Raw genomic sequence first — 15604 nt, 5'->3', positions numbered from 1 at the left:
CATTATTCGAAACAACCATTTCCATGATATTAAACGACTGGTACCAGGTGCTGACGTCAGAGGTATTATGCTAGATGACCAATTTTCCAGTGCTATTATCGAAAATAATGTTTTTCATGACGTAAGTACAAAGTGTTTTATGCATCTTTAAATTAATGTTGTATTTGCTTGAATAGTTAATGAGAGACGAAAGATTTTGTTCGTTTCTGCTTTTACATTTACTTTTTCAATGCATATCTACAGTGTCATGCACATTTTAATACATATAACTTGAATACTATTACATGTTTTTTATTTTTCTATGTAACTTTAATCATAAGCATTATCAGCGGCGTCTTTCTCGTCGTAATATTGCGTGTTTTTTTTTTAATATATTTGTAAGATGACATAATTGATTGTTTTATTGCATATGGTTAACTTGAATCAGCTTTTTTCAATGTTTATGTGGGTTAGTAATTTTGTCTGTGGAGGGAGAGGTCTATTCTAAATTTCTAAAACGATGAAAAAATTATGTTAAGACATTATGTGTTGCATATTCAATCGGAAATATAAAACATTTTTTAAACTAACCAATAACACAACATTCACCATTACATACACCATTACTCAGATAGATGTCATTATCAAAATATTTTGTCTTCTGTCATTATAATAATTTCTCTATGACTTCAAAGTGCTAAAATACATAATTGCAAAAAACAAACGAACAGCATAAACAAAGTTTTCTCCCTGTGGTTCCCTATAGCGACATCAGATAAATTACATATTTTCCAAAACAGTAAAGGTTTCTTTGATGAATACTACATATAACTTTCAATTTTTGTTGCGAAAAAATAAAAACATTTTGAAAAAAAAAGAAATAAGAGCAACTTTTCGATTAAAAAACCGCTTTCAAGACAGCTTTTTGAGGCCAATTATTAATTTTGTGAGAAGTTTATGCTTAATCGTTCTAGCCAACATTAATTCATCCAGAAATATGCAAGTACATATATGCAAGTCCCATAACACTGTTAAGACTCATTTACAGGCAAAGTTGACATTAGATGAATTTGGCTATTTGTTTTAGTTTTTAGCTCACCTGGCCAAAAGGCCAAGTGAGCTTTTCTCATCACTTGGCGTCCGGCGTCCGTCGTCCGTCGTCGTCGTCCGTCGCCGTCGTCGTCCGTCGTCGTTAACTTTTACAAAAATATTCTCCTCTGAAACTACTGGGCCAAATTAAACCAAACTTAGCCACATCATTGATGTATTGGGTAAAATTGTTCATCTGGTCAAGATCTATCTGCCCTGAAATTTTTAGATGAATCAGACAACCCGTTGATGAGTTGCTGCCACTAAATTGGTAATTTTATGGAAATATTACTGTTTTGGTTATTATCTTGAATATTATTATAGATAAAGATAAACTGTAAACAGTAATTATATTCAGCAAAGTAAGATTTACAAATAAATCTACATGACTGAAATGATCAGTTTACCCTTTTAGGAGTTGTTGCCCTTTATATTCAATTTTTAACCATTTTTCGTAAATCTTAGTAATCTGTTACAAAAACCTTCTCCTCTGATACTACTAGGCCAAATTAAACCAAACTTGGCCACTATCATCATTGATGTATCTATATTAAAATGTGTGTTTTGTTACCCGGCCAACCAACCAAGATGGCCGCCATGGCTAAAAATAGAACATAGGGGTAAAATGCAATTTTTGGCTTATAACTCAAAAACCAAAGCATTTAGAGCAAATCTGACATGGATAAAATTGTTTATCTGGTCAAGATCTATCTGCCCTGAAATTTTTAGATGAATCAGACAACCCATTGTTGGGTTGCTGCCCCTAAATTGGTAATTTTAAGGAAATTTTTCTGTTTTTGGTTATTATCTTGAATATTATTATAGATAGAGATAAACTGTAAACAGCAATAATGTTCAGCAAAGTAAGATTTACAAATAGGTCAACATGACCAAAATGGTCAGTTGACCCCTTTAGGAGTTATTGCCCTTTATAGTCAATTTTTAACCTTTTTTCGTAAATCTCCATGATCTTTTACAAAAATCTTCTCCTCTGAAACTACCGGGCCAAATTAATCCAAACTTGGCCACAATCATCATTGATGTATCTTGTTTAAAATTTGTGTTTCGTTACCCCTCCAATCAACCAAGATGGCCGACACGGTTAAAAATAGAACATAGGGGTAAAATGCAGTTTTTGGCTTATAACTCAAAAACTAAAGCATTTAGAGCAAATCTGACATTGTGTAAAATTGTTTATCTGGTCAAGATCTATCTGCCCTGAAATATTTAGATGAATCGGACAACTCGTTGTTAGGTTGCTGCGCCTAAATTGGTAATTTTAAGGAAATTTTACTGTTTTGAGTTATTATCTTGAATTTTATTATAGATAGAGATAAACTGTAAACAGCAATAATGTACAGCAATTTAAGACTAAAAAATAAGTCAATATAACCAAAATGGTCAATTGACCCCCTAAGAAGTTATTGTCCTTTATAATCAATTTTAACAATTTTCATAAAATTTGTAAATTTTTACTAACATTTTCCACTGAAACTACACGGACAAGTTCATTATAGATAGAGATAATTGTAAGCAGCAAGAATGTTCAGTAAAGTAAGATGTACAAACACATCACAATCACCTTAACACAATTTTGTCATGAACTGTCTGCTTCCTTTGTTTAATTCACAAATACCAAGGTGAGCGACACACGCTCTTTAGAGCCTCTAGTTTTATATAGCTCTTCAACGGTTTCGGCACTTATATATCCTCGGATTTCAAATGTTTTGCTTTGAGCGTTACTGATGAAGGAAAAAAACAGAAAAGCGCTTCGAACGCATGAAATTATTAAACGTGTTGTTTTCAATTTTTTACAGAATGATGTGCATGTCAACATTGGGGGAGGAAGGAACAATATTATTCGACAGAATATTTTCTTCAATACATCTAAGTATTCAATGCAGATAGATGCTAGAGGTCACAATGGAGGTGGAAACACTTATGTGTTAATAGGAAATTTAAACGTATGTATTAACATCGAGTTACAGTAAAATTATAAACCGCACTGTCATCATCAGTTGGTATCATTTCATAAATAATGATTAACTGTAACATTAGAATTAATACCAGATTGTGCTATCAAAGCTATTTTCTTATTTAGGAATAACCGACACTGCAACTTGTTTTATGGGAATTTTTATCAATTGAATTTGACCCCATGAGTGTAAAACAAATCAAGTGGAACATTGTCATCTTTTTCCCCATGAAAAAAATGAGGCATTAAGGCAAATGCATTTACATTTAGTTCCATATTACGTTATTTCGCTTGGTAAATATAGAACAGTAATACACTATTTTACATTTAAAGCTGCGAACAAAATCGTATTTATGCGTAAAACCGGCTGTCAACAGAATAAGGCGTTGATAATTCACTTGGAAATATAACATATGAGCATACGATACCTACCGAAGTTAAAATCCTGAAGAATAACATATATTTTTGATATTTAAGAATACAGAACTTTATCTTTATTCTTCACAACGGATAACCAAATTTCAGAAGTGTCCTCATAACCTACGTTAAAGATATATTGATGGCTTTTGAAGGTCTGCAAAAAAAAGGCGGATACACATGTGGCACCAAAATGTTCAATGAAAGCTTTTTCAAACTGTTTATAGGAATTTTATGATCTAACAGAGCCGATCAACTAAATTACAACGAAAATATATACGTACTAGTATATTGCAAACGTTATTCATACAGGAGTTGTAAATTCTGCTATATATATATTTATATATAAGTAAGTCTGAGCCAGTGACAACTCTACAACATATTTATCCATCGATCACAAGCAGTGATGGTGATACATGGCTGTGTACATTATGTATATACAACTCGTCTAAACATCAACCCAACAATGTTAGATCTGTAAATTTGCTTACGCATTTTTTTTGTTCTTCCCTCTTCTAAACAGAGTTGTATATATATAATGTACACAGCCATGTATCACTGCTGGTGGTCCGATGGATAAATATGTTGTAGAGTTGTCACTGGCTCAGACGTACTTATAAATATAATTATTTTCTGTGACTGTATCTTACATTAATTTGTAGAATCCTTTACTTTACATAATTTAGCTGATCTGTAAGAACAACATCGTCATGCCTTATATCATGTACTGTAGTACGACGCTCGATTCAAACTGACGTGGAAAGGTAACACCCAGCCACCGAAAGCTTCATTATATGAAGCCCGGGTGGTCGTGTGGTCTAGCGCGCCGGTTATAAAACACAGTAATTATCGTTGAGATGCCCATTCCTTTTCATCTATGATATATGAGTTTTGGATGTGAATGAAGATTTATATAGAGTGTCTATTGAGCATCTTCAAAATAATTTTTTATTGTGATTACTTTAATTTTGTATAAATATACTATGTACTACCAGATATTACCATATCAAAACGATCTGTGGAGTCATCGGTACCCAAAACTCGCTTCAATTATGTCTGACAACAAGCCAGGGGACCCAGAAGGTATGAATTATCAATAATGGACGGATGCTGTGTTTAACCATACTTAGCAAACACTTTCTTCAATATCAGGTTTATGGGAGACGATTGATTTCAAGCAATCTGTAGACTTTTACCGTTGACTCAGGGCTGCATTCCATCACGTCAATCGTTTTATTATAAACATTCAGCAACATCTCAGATTCTTATGATTGTCTTGCTTTAAAAAGTAAAATTAAGCAAAAGGATTGAACATAAACAACTTTCCTGTAATGTCCTTCTCATAATCTTCATGTTTGATATTTCCCTTGACTTATACGTGTTGATAAATGCGATAGTTCTCTATATTCCAATAATTCTATTTCTGTCATATAAGAACTAAAGTGGAGTTTTTCTATATTTTACCGTTATAAAACTGATATTTGATACTGTACTCTCAAAAAGAAATGGAGAACCATTCATCATATCAAATAATAAAAGTTCTTGTTCCAAATTGGAAGTCGCGGGTTTGTTTATGTATAAATGCGCATGCATGTAGTTTTTTTGATTTCAAAGGGTATCAGATTGAGTTGTTGCTCTGGATTGCCCTATTCATTGATTAATTTGAAACTCGTGGGATTCTCTCTTTGTCTGTCTGCTATTGAGAGTTATTGTTGTTGCATGATTTTAAATCAAATGCATCATTTAAATTAAATAAATTAAGTCTACGTCGTAAAATTTTACCTATAACACCCCTTCACCCGAGATGAAGTCTTCTATATTATCGTTTCGAGTTGTCGCCCTTCCGGAAGTATTTTCCGTCAAAATCGAAACACAATACGACTCGTCAAGAAATATTAACTCATTACATTTTTGCGGCAGTATCCTTGGACCTATTTTTTCCTCTTTTATCTTTCAATTTTTGCCAAATCTCACGCATTTGCTTAATGAACAGTTGGCAGAACTGCTATACATGTGTCAATGAAAACTATGTCAACCGTATCCCTCAGAGTATTCTGCTTTTTGACTTTATGCTCCACCTGCGATGGATTTTTTACTATCTGGTCTGTGCGTCCGTTCGCCCTCCCGACCGTCTATTCGTTCGTCCGCCTGATCGTTTGTCTGTCTGTCCCGCTTAAAGTTTAAGGTTTTGGTGAGGTAGTTTTTTTTATGAAGATGAAGTCCAATCAATCAACTTGAAACTTAGTACACATATGCCCTATGATATGATCTTTCTAATTTTAATGCCAAATTAGAGTTTTGACCCCAATTTAATGGTTCACTAAACACAGAAAATGATAGTGAAGATTTCAGGTTAAAGTTTTTGGTCAAGGTAGTTTTTGATAAAGTTGAAGTCCAATCAGCTTGAAACTTAGTACACAAGTAGGATCTTTCTAATTTTAATGCCAAATAAGAGTTTTGACCATAATTTCATGGTTCACTGAACACAGAAAATGATAGTGCAAATTCAAGGTTAAAGTTTTTGGTCAAGGTAATTTTTGATGAAATTGAATGTGCCCTATGATATGATCCTTTTTATTTTAATGCCAAATTAAAGTTCTTACACCAATTTCACAGTCCATCAAACAAACAAAAAATGATAGTGGGGCATCCATGAACAGGGAAGACATTTTTGTTTAAATTACATTTTATCCAGTTAACTGTTTTAAATAGATAGGAAGAATTGTTGAATTTCATTTGGTTTTTCAAAAAAGCGTAAAATAGTACTCTCACAATAAAATGTATGATGTTATATTGATTAACTTTAAAATATATACCTTTTATGTCATAACCCAACCGTTAATATTTGTGTCTTTAATACAATAATTTTTGAATCATTTCTGATAACGTGTTCAATATTTTTTGAAACTAAGATTTGCTTCCAATCTTTATTTCTTCAGACTTTACACGTTAAAAAAAATTACGAAGACTACACATACAAAGTACGCATATATGTTATTACTGACTTGTCATACAGTACGTGTCGGTTAGAACATCGTGAGTTACATTTTGGTTTATAGTCTTCAAATCCGCAAGATCATCACCAAGGAGTAATCCGAGGTTATCAATGTTAACAGACTGTACTTGACTCAAAATATTGAACTAAAAAAATTTATAGGACATTTTGAAAAAACAGTATTATTCCCAATTCTGTTGTTTTGACAATTCCGAAACGGTAGATTTGAAAACAAAAAAACTCAAACCAACACCACAAACACTTTGTGACTTTATATGATCCTTGTCCTCGTATTATTTGCCACATGCAGGGACATTCGTTTCGTGCCAACAGGTTAAGTTTTGTTTTATTCCATATTGAAAAACTGAGAATGGAAATGGGAAATGAGTCGAAGAGACAATAAACCGACTAAAAATTCGAACCACCGATGGGTCTTCAACAGAGCGAGAACATCCCGCAGCTGGAGGCGGGTTTCAGGGACCAAATGTGCACTAGTTTAGAGGACCTGAACGTCACACTTCACTTCATATATCATATAAACTTTCATTGTACTTAAAATACTCATATTCCTCAGTGAGTATTTTTAGCATCATGGAGTTTCTTGCATTAGTATTTATATTCTTGACATTACATTTGAACAGGGAATCAAATAACAGATAATATTTTCCACTCCATTAATAAACCTCATTTCCATGGACAGCATATAGCTAAATGATTCAATGTTTCGGAAAATATTTACGTGAGTAATCATTAGGTTAGTTGTGTATGTTTGATAACAGGTAACAGTAGTATACCGCTGTTCAAAAGTCATAAATCGATAGAGAGAAAACCAAAATAGGTTACAAACTTAAACCGAGGTCTATACATCAACTGTAAGCGGAAACAACGAAAACACAGAACACTGAAGTGCAGCAGAAACAAACGACAATGCAACTTACTTAGACACGAACTATAAGATAACAAGGGTATTAACTAAGATGATATATTGATTTCATGTTTGTTGTGTGTTTTTGCATGCACTTTTTAAAATTATTACCGACTTGGTACAGCCATATTGTAATTGCAATGACAACGAATATTGAATAAGATATATATTAGCTTAATCAAAAAAGAAAATAGATGTTATAATTTTGTAAGTTTAAAACATATTTTATTTTATAAGATTGGATAAAAATTGCAAGTACAATGCACACAACTTAAAGATGACAGCAATTATTTAATTCAGTACAATGTGACAAATTTATGAATAAATATATTATGTTTAAATGTTAATGATGAAATTTGAAACATCAATTTTTATTTTTCCACCTATTTAGTGAATTGAACGAGATATATGGTGGTGAATATATTGGACACTTTAATAAACTTTCACCTAAAGTCTGAAGTTCTTAGGAATGTTTGATTTTTATATTTGATTAATATTTTTATATGATTAATATTAAATTTTATTATCAGGTATCTGATGAAAGCAGCTTCTACGCTCCATTATACGGAAATTTTAAACCTATATGTCTCCTGAAAGATTTTGCTGCAGAAACTAGTTTTCCTAGCCCAATATTGCCAAAAGATGTTGGGCCCAGATACCAAATAGGGCCTGCAATAACAAGTGTGTTCTTTATGTTACCACTACAGTTTCATTATGATTAATAAAAAACAATATTTAAAGACTGTTGGTTGGAGTTAGACATCATACATAAGTACCACTTCACTTAGTAAGAACGTTGCATTTTTGAAGACAAAATAAAAGACTATCGTACTACATGTTGACCTCGGATATATGAAAATGATTGTGGACTAACAGCAAAGATGTTTACATCGAACTTGACCTGTCGATGTTACTAATCACTCAGAAAAAACGGTGGATATGACTATTTGTGCGATTTTTCTCCTTTTGATCATATATCACATGAAGTGCTGGTATATTGAATATCCTTAGTATTCAATTGTTCGGGTAGGAGGCTTCACTGTAACTTTTGGAATAAACATAAATGGCATATGCTAACGTGTTTGTCTGAGAGGAAACTAAAACTAAAACAAAAGGTTACTGAATGAGTGCCCTTCAAATTGCTGCTTATATTTTATAAGTAAATCTTTATTTGTCGTACGTTAAAAAGACTTTCTAAACAAAATTTTGTCAAAAAGACACCAGATTTCTGTTAAAGTTCTTTTGAAGATTAAAATTTGTGTGGTAAGACTTATAAGTATCCCTATATGACGTCATCATAAACCACAGTAATAATAATGGAATATCTTTAAAACATCTCCTGAAATTGAAATAGACACAGAAATCATTGAGAAACCCAGGTTCCAATTTCCTCAGGCATAATTAATCTTCAGTGCATTTGTCTCATTGTCAATCATATCATATCGTGTTAGGTCTATTTTGGTCCCTTTAAGCCATATAGGTTTATAAATAATCAAATATCTATACTGTCTTGACTTTCAAATGTTTGGGTTTCATTAAGAAAATCACTTTAATCACATAATTATTTAAACGTGGTGATGACCTGTTCCAAATAGGTTCAATAAGTGAAATGGTAAAAAAACAGTTAAAGTATTTTAAAATTGAGAATGGAAATGGGGGATTTTCCTTGTTTTTGCATCTATTACATGTACCTTTTGCATGGAAAATGTGAAAACATTGTTGCCAATTAGAAAAAAAATCAAGTTAACAAAGTTGTCCGGTTATGAGTTTGACCCAAATATTGTAACAAAACCATTATTCAAAAGGTAGAGTGTTTACAAGATGTTTCTTTTCAGATTAAGTCATTCCTTACAATTCAATTCTAAATTTCATTTTAAGCCAAAGTAAATCGTTAACAACGTTGATGAAGTCACAGTCACATGACACAGTTATATCTATGAGCAAATAGACAAAATACTTTTAGCCAATCATGATACGTGTTACATCCAAAATTAAAGTATACCCAAATTTTATATCGTAACTAAATCATTATACAGGGGGTAAAGCGTTTACAATTTGTTTCTTTTCAGATTTAGTAAAACCAGCATTGGGATATTTATCAGGTATTCCGCCTACACACGGGACATGTAGATTAAAATCCCTGGCTAAGCCACCGGTATCTATTTACCTGCCAGACGGATCTAAACCAAATGTGTTATATAATGTTTCTAAAACAGGTATATAATACTAATTTAATTAAGTCACATATAAAGAAGTATACCCCAATATAAAATGCATATCGGACAATGTGTGCATTGAATCTCGGAATAGACAAGGCTATTAAACAACCAAGAAAAGTTTTGGCATGATCTATTATAAAATTAAACGATACTGGCCTAGACAGTCGTGTCGACAATTATTTATCTTCAGTGATGCTCGAAGCCAAACTATTTGAAAAACTTAAACCTAATTCGAAGGTCATCCACTTATATAGACATTAACAAACTAGCATAGCCAAACCTAAAAGGCAATCAGAGCTATATATGAAACAGATTCAATCATAATTTCAAAGACTTGCTGTGAATAAGAATTTTTGTTTTTGTCGTCATTTGTTCCAATTTTGATTACGGTTTCGTTAATTGAAAAATAAAAGATATTGATAAAAAGAAGTATTGAGATAGTCTTTAAAATTAAAGCACTTAAAAGGCGAACAAATCAGTTAACTTGTTATCATGTTTTTTTAGTTAGATGCTTTTATGTTGTAATATAGGTTGCTGGTTTTCTTTTGATAAATGTCCTAATCATCCTGCATATGAGAAGGCTAAAAGACCTATATCCACGCCTTTTTATCGTGACATGATTGCAGAAATGAAAGATAACTCAGGAACAGATGAAACAATCTGTTTAAACAAAGTGACTGAAATGATATCAAAATGTGGCAACGGTTCATCTTTTGCAATAATTTTTGGACCAACAGGTAACTAAAAAGCACACAACAAACAAAGTCGGGGAGCAATTTAAAAAACTGCATTCACAAATAATCGAAATTATTGCATATACAACAAACATAAAATCAATATACAATATAAGTTAATACCCTTGAATTGTTCTATTTTTATCATTAGACAATCATTCACTTTTGAATATAATTCAAAATCAAAGTTCGAAGTCACTTTCATCTCTTTCATATTGCATTTTACTTTCATTCAACGCTTTGGTGATTTATGAAAGATAATATATCTCGCCGAATATGATATATCTCCCGTAAGTTAGTTCCATCAACTCAAAAAGTACGTAAAGGGATGTTGCATGAACCTCGAATATGGAGAAAATAATGTTTTTACTGCAATTTGCATTTTTCAATACATTGCTTCATGGCAAAAAAAACCCACACAAAACTGTTTTCATATAAAAGAACTGTTCCTTTTTATAAATATCCATATCCTCGCTTTCATCTTAAGACACTTATGATATGTTAAGCATTCCTTTATAATTTACGCACCTATGTTGGACCTAGAAGAAACGGCAACAACTTTGTACTGTATTTTTTTTTCTTTTGATAATATATTAATGACTAAAAGTCCTTTGATATGCACATGAATGTATTTACACTGATATGTTGATATATAAAACAAGCATCTTGGGTTTGTATATTAATATTTATATATTTGAGTACTTGTGATTTGTTTTATAATCTTAACTTTTCAAAGAGCGTCGTCCTAATAGGCAACGAGTGAACATTTTTTTCTCCACCGTAGAACCCCTTCTTACAGAGGGGGACAGATACCAGAGGGACAATCACACTCAAATATCGTAAACAAACTGAACACGCTATGGCTAATATAAACAAAGACAAACAGACAAAGTACAAAAGACACTACAAAGAAAACTAAAGACTAAGCAACACGTAAACAACCAACAACTGGGGTGATCTCATGTGCTCCGGAAGGGTAACGGATACTGCTCCACTTGGTGCATTATCACCCACATGTTGGTCTTCTAATATGTTTATAATAGGTGCAATGACACTTGGCGGTAATGGATGTTATTTTGCAACGTATGGATGTCCAAGGGTAAAATCGATGGCCTCTGGTTTCATTAGAGATGCATGGGCAGAACAACATGTTAACGGTGCTCATGACGAATCAGCATGTTTATCCAGGGCATTACCACAGTGGAGATATTGTGGAAATGATCCTGCATTCCCACTAGCTAGTATATATAAACCTACAGGTGAAAAATAATACTCAAATATATATAGATCAATAAGTTTCTATAGCTAATGGATGAATAACTTTCTATGGAATTATCATATAATTAATAATGATAATTGAAAAATTAATAATAAACTACAAGCATTTGTTCCTTGTACTTGTAGAAATTTTATGAAACAAAAATATAGTATTTACTCAAATCACTTTGTGTGAGTTTCATGTAACCTCCCTTTTTAACAGGATTTTGACTTTTACCATTCAGGAGTTATGGTTCTTGAAAGATTGACAAATGTTGTTTCCAGTCATGTCCTTGCATTTATTCATGAACCGTTTAACCAAACCTATTCAGCAAATCTATATATGTTGATGCTGATGGTAGTCAAGTTCAATAATGGCGATTTTCACTTTTCCTGTTCAGAAGTTATGGATTTAGCTGCCAACTTGTTTTATTTTTTCCAAAATAAGCAGAGAACAATCGCTTATGAATTATTGATCATGATATGCGAGTCACTAATTCGACCTCATTAAATCTGCTTTCATGTTATCTTCAATTTAACCCCTTAGCTAGACAAAAATTACAAATGTTTTTGTATTAAAGGAAAGTAATATCAACATTGAAAGGATGAACAGTTTGGTTGACTGATTTGATCCACAAAAATTTATAATTATGCTGACACATACGATGATAAACAAACATTAAACCCTACAATATGAAAACAAACAGCCCTTTAAAAAATCAATGACGTCATCGCTACCTTTTCTATCAATTATCTGTCGAATTATATGACAGTCGGAGGTCATCGGAGGTTATCTCAAAATTTTATTAGATGACATTTTTGTCAGAAATACGCCAGAAATATTGATAAATATTATCGAGTCCATGCATTTTTAATTGTTTATTTTGAACTTATTTTGATTTGGATATACGTTTTAATCTGTCACAAAAACATGAGAATTTGAGTCAAATCGGTGATTATGAATTTTTCATATAATGCTCCTTTAACTGAAGTCATCAACAGCTTTATCAGGAGGAACTAAATACTTCCATTCAAGCTTTACGTTCAAATTGTTTAATGAAGTTTTTAAGATATAGTTGGTCATGTTTGCAATATTCAAACAAAGTTTAAATTTTCAATTCTTAGGTCAAATAAAAGTAGCAGGAGCTGGATGTTGGATCAAAACACAGAAATGTCCAACCGACAATTCATTACAGCACATGTTTTATGATAGTTTCGGAGCTACTTATCTTCGGACAGGTAACATATTCAGATATATACCCCATATATGTTATGAAATGCTGTATGTTTTTTAATTTGTGTCCATCGTTGAAAATCATAAATCTTTCCTTCACAGATTTGTTATAATTAGATCATAGTTTACGTTTTTCTAGTTTCGACACTGTACTGGTGCTAGGATAAAATTTAAGATTGAAAATAAAAAAAATTTTCATGTTACGAAATAATGGTAAATAAATAACTGTTTAATACGGTACTGGTTAATAAAATTATCTTCAAATAAAGAGAAAATACCTTCATGGAAATGAGAAATTTTTAGTTGATGACAAATTTAAAACAAAATACTATCGTTTTTTTTTAATTCAATCTATATATTAAGTCTCTAAAACAATATGTATTTCCTAAATATTTCGACGTGGTGTTTCCTTATTTACCGTGATTAAAAACTTCTTCAGAACAACGCTAGGTGTTATCATACAGATGGTTATTAACAAATGCACCTACATAACAGTGTATGGTCTTGCTCGTTGGTTTTCCGGTTTGAATGGTTTTACACTAGTAATTTTTTAGCTCATTATAGCTTGCTGTTCGGTTTGAGCCAAAGCTCCGTGTTAAAAACCCTACCTTGACCTATAACGGTTTACTTTATAAATTGTGACTTGGAAGGAGAGTTGTCTCTGACATTGGCACTCATACTACATCTAACTATATCTATTGGAGATATATCATTACGATCAGTGTTAAGACAATATTTCCTCATTTCTCTTTTGACCTGTTTCAATAATAAAATATTATACTGTTTTAAAATTTCAGATGACGACATAGAAAGTTGTTTTTCCCGAGCAGAATATTTCTGGAGAAAATGTGGTAGTCATCCTGAATATAAAGTTACAGCATACTTTAGACCAGCAGGAAAATCACTAAGTTTTCCATGACACGAAAGTGTCAGATGAATAACAAATAAACAATTTTACTCAAGTTTTATAACATCTTAGATATTGTGGTATTTCTTGTCAAATAAAGTAAGAATCTTAGTTTTTCAATACGCACACTCTTATAATTGTACCTTGCAAATCTGTGTGTAAAAAAATGTTGGTGACACGATAAATAATTCAATCAGCCCTTTAACAGATGATGTGTTTCGTTTGATTTGAGTTTTCAATTGTTAAAGGCAGTTTCATATATATTAAAGAAGAATTAGGTGGATTAACAATTTTATAGTGACATTTCTAAGTAGCAACATTCCAGCATCACCTGCATACAGTGTATATAGGCAATGTTCGGGGTATATATCTCCCAATTGATACGATATTCCCGTGCTTGTATTTCCTATCATGATTTTCTTGATAGAGGGTTCACTGTTGTTGCTCACAGGGAAGCTATTAAATCAAGACTTCCAAATGGTAAAGTTGAAATTATCTCTTCGTAAATTTTACGAACGCCTTCACGAGTCGGTTTACCGTTATGAAATAACCGTTTTCCAAATGATATCGGATATGTTCCTTACGTCGTAACTTCAATCCCCTTCCCTTTCATGAATGTGAACTACCGAATTAGACTATTTACCGGATTTGTTATCTCATAAATAACCAACGTGTGCCACAGGATCTGCTTACCCTTCCGGAGCACCTGAGATCACCCATTGTTTTTGGTGGGATTTGTGTTGCTTATTCTTTAGTTTTCAATGTTTTGTCATGTGTACTTATATTTGTCTTTTTGTCCTTTTTATTTTTAGCCATTGCGTTTACAGTTTATTTTCGATTTGTGAGTTTGACTGTCCCTCTGGTATCTTTCGTTCTTCTTTTAGCAAAGCACACATGATTTTGCCGGTAAATTTTTCACTCCTGGAGCAAGGATAATACTATCCCTGCTAAACTCAGTGACATCTGTGACAATCATACGCTGTATACTGACAGGTGGGGACACCTATACCACCGTCTTAGAATCTTTTCTCCCTAAAGTACCTAACAAAATAGAACCAACATTTGCCGCAATGTTCTCTACATGGTCGTAAGAGATCTTGTTTGTTTTGTTACGATTAAATATATATAAAGGTTACCTGTTCACTTTGGTGTTCTTGCTGGCCTAAAATTTTCAAATTCCCCTTTCAGAAACCACGAAAAAATTGAACCTCTACCTTATATAATTTTTAGTATTGGTGCCGTATGTAAATTCAACATGGGTGCAACTGCAGAACATAATTTTAAAACAACATACGATAGTTATTTGCACATTTTTGCGGAAAAATATTGCAAGATTTAATGTAAATTTTTTTTTTCGAAAAGGACTTTTCGGGTTTTTTAAACGTTGATTTTTAACTTAACTTCATATTCTAGTTTAAGACGGCTGCGGTATTGATTGGCCTTACTCTTTTCATTTTCGACTTCCTTAACATTCCGTTCGTGGAGAAGCACATTTTAGATTGAACATGTATTCGGCCGAGTTCAATATTTCCTGTTCTAAATCGTTATCTAAAGCATTCTCTAAGATTCTCAAAATCCACTAATGAACTAAAGAACAGACACCTTGCTATTTTGATGAATGTATTTTGAATACTAAAGGAATTATGTAACTGAGTGTGACGCTACAATTGATGGGCGCTTTATACCTTACGCCTAGTAAGTATACTTCAAGACAAAGGCCGTAAGGTTGCCTATTATTGCTTTCATCTAACAAATGTGAACTTCAGTAGATAGCTGTCTCATTTGCAATCATACCACATCTCTTTTGTTTTACTGTTCGACGTTGCATTATTATAACATGTTTCGTAAGCGATGTCACGACCTCTTCTGTAAA

General features: G+C 32.4%; 1 protein-coding gene across 1 annotated transcript; it reads left to right on the top strand.

Moving 5' to 3' along the window:
• Positions 1–2: 2 nt before the first annotated feature.
• Positions 3–13743, top strand: LOC134688049 (uncharacterized). The gene is made up of 10 exons (XM_063548516.1): positions 3–121; positions 2886–3032; positions 4456–4543; positions 7097–7161; positions 7911–8061; positions 9450–9596; positions 10130–10336; positions 11377–11592; positions 12716–12829; positions 13622–13743. Exons 1-10 carry the CDS (start codon positions 68–70, stop codon positions 13741–13743), a joined length of 1311 nt encoding a protein of 436 aa, XP_063404586.1. The 5' UTR covers positions 3–67.
• Positions 13744–15604: the final 1861 nt, after the last annotated feature.

This window comes from Mytilus trossulus, chromosome 10 (assembly GCF_036588685.1).
Source record: "Mytilus trossulus isolate FHL-02 chromosome 10, PNRI_Mtr1.1.1.hap1, whole genome shotgun sequence".
Taxonomy (NCBI): Eukaryota; Metazoa; Mollusca; class Bivalvia; order Mytilida; family Mytilidae; genus Mytilus; species Mytilus trossulus.
Note: the sequence above shows the minus strand (reverse complement) of the source record. Positions and strands in the feature narration are given on the sequence as shown.